The sequence below is a fragment of the Benincasa hispida genome, chromosome 5 (assembly GCF_009727055.1).
Source record: "Benincasa hispida cultivar B227 chromosome 5, ASM972705v1, whole genome shotgun sequence".
Lineage (NCBI taxonomy): Eukaryota > Viridiplantae > Streptophyta > Magnoliopsida > Cucurbitales > Cucurbitaceae > Benincasa > Benincasa hispida.
Genome location: NC_052353.1, coordinates 11,621,946 through 11,629,871, shown reverse-complemented (window position 1 = coordinate 11,629,871; position 7,926 = coordinate 11,621,946). Strand labels below are relative to the sequence as shown.

General features: G+C 27.8%; 1 protein-coding gene across 1 annotated transcript; it reads left to right on the top strand.

Annotated features, from left to right (window-relative positions):
• Positions 1 to 6,556: 6,556 nt before the first annotated feature.
• On the top strand, positions 6,557 to 7,704 carry LOC120078092 (FCS-Like Zinc finger 2-like). Its single transcript, XM_039032306.1, has 2 exons — positions 6,557 to 6,977; positions 7,199 to 7,704. Exons 1-2 carry the CDS (start codon positions 6,652 to 6,654, stop codon positions 7,392 to 7,394), a joined length of 522 nt encoding a protein of 173 aa, XP_038888234.1. The 5' UTR covers positions 6,557 to 6,651; the 3' UTR covers positions 7,395 to 7,704.
• Positions 7,705 to 7,926: the final 222 nt, after the last annotated feature.

Genomic DNA, 7,926 nt, shown 5'->3' with positions numbered 1-7,926 from the left:
TAAAAAAGAAATTAAAATTTGATTACCATTTTATCTCGATGTAAACAGAAAGTAGAAAACGCCAATGAAGTTTCATCATCGACCTCTCAGCCACGCTTTCACGACTATGGCTGTATATAATACAAATATGACTAAAATATTGTTCAAATTATGAATAAATTACTTTTTAAAAAAATATATATATTAGAAAATGACAACTCATAATGAGAGGGTATGTTTTTTCCCCCTCTCTCTCTCTAAGAACATAACCTCAATGAAATTCTATATCAACGATCGCAAATAATCTACAGATATGTAGGTTTTGTTTTTTTTTTTTTTTTACAATTTAATACACACATAAAAATTATTTCTCTAATTCTTTAATCTCTTTAGACGATTATTTACATATTACAATGTCCGTTGAATCCTATGATTGAAGTACTACATTCACGAATTGATAATTTTATCTTATTCTAAGAGACGTTGGTTCATGATACTTCAAATATTAGAGATTGTTTGGTCTAAAGAGTTGAAGTTGGGGAGAATGAAGTTGAAAATATTACTCTTTGTTCGGTTGGTAAGTCCCACGACAAAAAAAAAGAAAAGAAGTTAAATTTATGCGGATTAAAATACAATTGAAAAGCTATTATGGGTGGTTGTCAAACACTTCAATTGATTCCAAAATGATTTTTTTTTTAAATAAAATACTTGAAAATGTATTTCAAACACAACCTAAAAATGCTCATTTTAGTCTTGTAATTTTAACTTTGGTTTATTTTGATCATTATACTTCTAAAAAATGACCATTTTGGTTACTTTCATACTCATTTTTATTTTATTCCTAAGAATTTAAATGACTAATTTTTGAAAATTCAACAATCAAAATGAACTAAAGTTGAAAGTATAAAGATAAAAAAATAGCTTTTCGAAAGTACGCCATGTTTGTTCTGCTTGCAACAATCCAATGAGTTCGTTAGGTGAAAAAACATTAGACATTCCATCTTTCCATGAAGTTCCCATTTCTCACTCAACGATGGAACGTTGCTTATTTCTTTTTTTAAGGATCGACGAATCAAATGATATTTTTGTTCCAATTTTTGCCTCTTCTTCTCCCTTTGAATTAAACTTTTCCTTGCCATAATGATTCAATTCTTAGTAGTATCGATGATACAAGTCAGATCCCCGACTTGATTTTTTTTTTCCGCATCAAGAATTCAAACAAGATTTGGCCTAATCTAGAACATTTTGAAATTAAAAGGATTAAAAGTAACCAAAGTTAAAATTAAAACTTTTTATTTAAAATATTATAAAATTTGATAAAAAAAAAAATTATGATTGGATAATTTGATGGTTCTACATAGACTGTCACATAAGTAAATAATTATTTTTCTTTATTTACTAAAAAAAAAAAAAAAGAGAGAGAGAGAGACCATCTGAATCGGACGGCGGCAAATAGAAACAAGAAACGACGACGAATCAGGATCTACTCGGAGTTAACTGGTGGCACGTGGCAGTATTTTACGTTGAACCCAAACGCCACGGAAGGGGCAAGAAAACTTCACACGTGTAAAGAAAAGGGAAGATGAAATGGCACTGGTCATTTCTGCCCGTTGATTCATGGGCAAGAGGAGACAAGAACCTCGGAAAGAGAGCTCCCTCCCCTCGTAATTAAAAATTTTAATAAATTAATTATTAATATTATAATACGCTCCAAAAGGGCCGTTTATGTGGGTCCCACTTTCCATGACTTCGGAAAAACTGGGCTGGGCCGTGTGAATTAAGTAGCAAAACGACAAAAGATTGTGATAATTTTTAATGTAAAATACTACTACTAATAATAATAATAAATTTTAGGGGATTTATGACGTCAGCTTGGCGAATGAGGTAGAAACAAACCGTATCCGACCAGTCTTCTCAGGGAGATTGTGGAGAGACTTTGAGATGGGAAGTTTTACCGCCGTTTTAGAGCGCGTGTGAAGCACGCCTATATTTTTTCATTGTCATGGAGTAGCTTTTGGGTTAAATTTATTTAAAATAGAATAAAATTATAAATTTGGTCTTTGTAGTCGGCGACTTGTAATTTCATGTGTTTATAGTGTAACAAATCTTCATAGATTTTTTTTTTTTTTTTTTTTTTTTTTTTTATGTTTGGTACATTAAAATCACTTTTAAAAATTCGTTAATTCAAAGTTTATTTTAAAAGCAGTATCCTTCTGACTTTTAGCTTATCCTAACATCACAGAATTTTTAGTTAATATTTGATTTTTAATTTTATACTAATTTTATATATTTATCTATTTATCACCTAATCAAATCTATTTTATATTTTTGTGTGCTAAATACATCATTTTTTTAAAGTATATCATATTGAATTTTTTTAAATAAAGCTATTTTTTGTAATATTTAAAAAAACAGCCTATAACAAACAAAATTTATCATACTAAAAATTATTTAAATTTTAAATTACAAAAAAAAAAAAAACTTGATTATAAGTCTACTTTTGTTATTATATCTAAAATAAACTACTTTTGTATTTATTTACCAAACACTCTAACCTATTTTTTCAAGTTCAAGTTGAAATTTATAAACACTATAACAACCAGGGGAAAAAGATGAATGAGAAATAAACATAGTAATAAATAAGGATTTGAAAAGATGATATTGTATTTAACTATAAGTTATAATAATTATAAACATCGACTATTATAATTGGAGCTTAAAACGTGAGGTGGATTATGGTTCAAACACCCCTTAGAATTTAGGGTCGGTTTGGATTGATTTGAGAAAAAAAGTATTTTTCAAATAAAAATTAAAAATTAATTTAAATATACTTGAAAAACTATTTTTAGTGGCTGCCAAACACTCATATTTCTTCTAAATGTACATCATTATCGTGTGGAAGTTTTCTATATACACTTTAGAGCAAAAGTTTCAAAAGTGTTTTGTACTTTTGCTTACAACAAATAATCATCTAGATTGAACTTTGAAATTAATTTTAAAAATCTATACGAGTAATGTGAATGTAAAAATAACATGAAAACAAATGAGTATATATAGCATAATGTGAATATAAAATTTTAATTAAAAAATTGAATGAAACCTTTTTAATAGAATTTTTTTAAGAGTTGAGATTGAAAAGTGAATTTCGAAAATAAGAAAAATAATTACACTTTACAGCAAAAATATAACGATGTAAATTTACATCATTATCGGGTAAATATTATATAGATTTAAAAGTATCAAAACTTAGCTATTTTTAATGGTTGCCAAACACTCAAATTCTTCCAAATTTACATCATTATAGAAATTCTTAGCCAATTACGAATTTACATTATTATCGTGTTGAAGTTTTCTATGTCATCATTGATATGCAACTTCAAGAGCTGAATAATCATTTTACTGATACTGAATTGCTTCTTTGTATGACATGACTAAATCCGAGTAATTCATTTGTTTCTTTTGATAGAAAAAATTTAGTAAAATGCTCAATTTTACCCAAAAGACTTTTCAACTATTAAACTCTCTATGCCTGAGGATCAACTTCAAAATTTTACATTATTGATATGCGTTCAAATATTGAGTTTGTTGAGTTAAAGCGCATATGTGATATTGCAGTAAAAATGGTCATGGCGAATATAAACAAGGTATATCAATTAATTTACAAATTACTCACACTGACATTGATTTTACCTGTTGCCACAACTATCGTAGATAGAACATTTTCTGTTATGTATATTGTGAAATTTTGATTGCGTAATCAAATGAGAGGTCAATAGATGAATGATCGTCTTATAACCTATATTGAAAAAGTTTATTTGACAAGTTAGATACTGAAGTTACCATGAATCGATTTCAAAACATAAAAACTCGTAGATGACAATTGTAATGTATTAAATTAGTTAAGTTATGAAATTATGAACACTTTTTTACATTCATTTATAGATTTTTTTTTTGTTAGACTTGTACATATAGTACCCCTGTATAGAATTCATGGCTCCACCACTGCACGACAACCAATATATAAAAAACTTATTATATAAATGAATCTAACAATAATTTTTTACATAGACTAAATGGTAACAATAATTTTAACATTCTATATGGTTGTAAAATAATATTATATGTGGATTATAAAAATGGACTTTTTTTCACGGTATTAGGGATAGAATCTGGATTCTAAGTTTAGAAGTATTTAGAATTATTTTAAATGACAAAATCGTTGAAAATATTTATAAATAATAATAAAATATTATAATCTATTTGCATAGATCGCAATAGACATAAATAGTAGTTTATCATAGCTCATCACGATCCATTGCAGATAAACAGTGGAATTTATACGATATTTATCTTTTTTCATTTTCTTATATTTGAAAATATTTTTTTTATATAATTTAACTCCGACCTTTAAATTTAAAGTAATTTCGTCTTCCGATAAAACATAATACTGCAACTTGAGGTAGCTTGAATTCATAAATGAAAACTAATTAAATATTGAATTTTATTAATTAATTTTATGTCATTAGTAACGTATAATTTGTACGTTTATGTATGATTTCCTTATTGGAGAGTGAAAACATTAATACATCATTTATGTTGAAAGAAAAAAAAATTGTATTTCACCTATTAGGTACAGAGAATAGTTTAATTAATTCATGAAAAATAAATTAATTTTTTTAATACACGAGATATATGAATATAACATTTGAATACACAATTAACATGATCTAATAATATTTTAATACATAAGATATATTAGATGCCAAAAGAAGAAATACATAAGATATATTAAAAATGAAATCCTAATTTGAGTAGGACTCAAGTAATAATTTATTTTAAAAAAACAAAAATCCTAATTTGAATAGGACTGATCAAAAATAATATTCCTAACTTTAATAGGACTCAAATCATACTCTATATATATTCATTAATAAGACCATCCGTCTAAGCCTAAATTGACGAATCTCTCGAGAATATCAAAGTTTTAATTGCAATTTAATTTCCCTCAATTTCGTATTCGACTTATTGAGATTCAATTTGTTGTGAGTTACACGAGAAGATAGTCTCTATCTTAAAGGTGTGTTTATTTTAAGTTTTTTTTTTTCTTAAGAAAATTTCCATTTAAATCCGAAACAATTTTAAACTAGTAATGGTATCAATTTTGAATTTTTATTTTTTTATTATATAAATGTATCAATTAACATCTTCTTTTAGGTTACAATATCATAGAAAGTATATAATTGTTTCAGTTAAAATTTTAAATTTTTATAAGTGAATCAATTTAGACTTTTATTAAAATTACACAATTGCCGTAACTATACCTACATGTTTGTAGATATTTTCAAACATGATTTTAATAAAATTGACTATGCATGTATAGAAATCTTAATTAAGAGTGTAAAGTAATTCAATTATGAAAATTTTTGGATTTGATAAATAAAATTATAGATCTTATACAATGTTTTACGAAAAGTTTGAATTGATACACTAACAGATGGTAAGGTTTTAGTTGATATAAGTTTATTATTATTATTATTTTGAATCTAGTTTAAAATTTTCATACCTTGCCGTTCGAATAATAATTCTAAAAAAAAATAAAAATAAAAAAGTAAAAAAAGTGGAGTGAGATCCACTCTCTCATGGGCGCGTGAGCATTGCCTTTATATTCTAACAATATTGACGTCACGACTTGGAGCTCAAGAGTCTTTCCCCGTTCGGTAGCGACGTGTGGGTGCCTTCCCTACGGAAAATTAACCTCCCCTTACCATTTAACCCCTAAACTACCCCAAAATTACAAAACACACCACATTCTTAATCTCATTCCTAAATTTTCTAGGTTAAATTACAAATTTAACCTTTAAATAAATTTTTTGAATTTATGATTTTTAGCTTTTAATCTAGTAGATTTGTAAATAAATATGTCTAATGAATCTAAAATAGAAACACAAATTTGAAATTTTATTTTAAAATTTTAAGTTAAATTACAAATTTTATTTAAATAGTTTAGGGAAAGTTAGAATTTAGTCTATATAGATTTGATAAAACCTCTTAGGTATTTGATAAAATTATCATAAATAGACCCTTTTATGAGATTGTGTGTCTATTTGGTTTAAATGAATTTTAAAAAGGTCACATTCTCAATCTCATTTGTAAATCTAGATTAAATTACAAGTTACATCCTTGAAATTGTGTGTCTATTTAGTTTAAATGAATTTTAAAAAGGTCAAATAAGTCTATCTAAACATTAAAAATATAATATATCAATTCATATATATTCAATATAAAATTGAATTTGATAATAATATTTTAAACTTAATTTTGGGAAGAAATAAGCTTAAATAGCTAAAAAAAAAAAAAAAGACCTTAGAGCATAGACTAAAGGGAGTAAATTTGAAAAAGTAAATTAGGTCACAACCGTAATTAGCAACAAAATTGGGGGGAAATTAAAATTAATTTTTATAGTTGAGGTATTTTGTTCCAATGGATTCACTCTGAAACCTGCCGTTGGTTGTGGGCCTCTGTTTTCTCTCAGCTCCTTCACTCCACTTTTTTCCCTTTATAAGACTCCGCTCCACTCCTTCCCAAATTCCAACTCTCTTCTCTTTTGTCTCTCATCTTCAACCTCTCTTTTTCTCTCTCTTTCTCTCCAGATTCGGAAGAAGAAAAGCATCAATGGATTCTTCTGCAACTGCGAGAAGGCCGTATTTCATCGATGAAGACGATGGATTGGTTTCTTTAATCGACGTGGAAGCTGGAATTTCTGGCAATAACCACCACAACAACAATCATTATCCTCACTCCTCCTTCCTCCGCCCCAAGTTAATTTCCCACGGCGGCGTTCACCGGCGAACCACCACCAGAAACCCTTCGTTTTCCTCCTCGAGATTCTCACCGAGGTTTTACGACGCTAGATTTGAAGATCATCATCACCATTTCTTGGATGCTTGTTTTCTCTGCAAGAAGCCGCTCTCTGATAACAAAGACATTTTCATGTACAGGTTAGTTTTTGCATCCTTTTCTTTCTTATTGAACCAGTGGATTTGGCTTTTTTATTTTATGAATCGGAGAATCTGTTTTGATTTGATTTAACTGAGAGAATTAGGGATCGATCTGACGAACATATGTAATATTTCGAGATCTATTTTAATTACGAAGAAGAAGAATAAAGAATGGATCTGTGGTTGATTCTGATGATATTATTATGATTATGATTTTTCAGAGGAGATACTCCATTTTGTAGTGAAGAGTGTAGACAAAAGCAAATCGACATGGACGAAGCGAAAGAGAAGAATTTGAATCTATCATCGTCGATTAAAGCTATGAGGAAAAAAGATCAGAGAAAATCCACTTCTCCGGGCAAATCCACCGCCGACCACGACTGCCGCTTTCACCCCGGCACGGTGGCGGCAGCGTAGATCGAGCAATAATCATAATTATATATACAACATTCCCTGAAAAGAGGTGAAGATTTGAAGATGGAAGAAGAACTGGGAAGAGCAGAGAGTTCGTTTTGGTTATAATTTTTGTTTTTTTTTTTTTTGTTTTTTAATTTGTGGGGAGAAAATTATGCAACTGTGAATGAAGTTGTGTGGATGGTGGTGAGGAAGTCTTGTGTTAATTTTTTTTTACTGGGATTTGCTCACTTTTCTTTTTCGTGTGTATATTATGATATAATGAAATGACTAATGAGAAACAATATGATATGGCTTTTTACTATAATTAAAAGGATTTTCTTTTATTTACTTTCTTTCTATTAATTTATTTATGTTCTTTGCATGAGGGATTAATAACCTAATTCTAAAAATAAAAACCTATCCTTTGTGAAGGTTTTAAAAAATAAGTCTATGTTTTTTTTTTTTTTTAAAAAAAATAGTTTTTAAAATTATAAGAAAGTGAGAGAAATAAATTGGTTGTCAAACATATCATTTTATTTTTTTATTTCTAGTT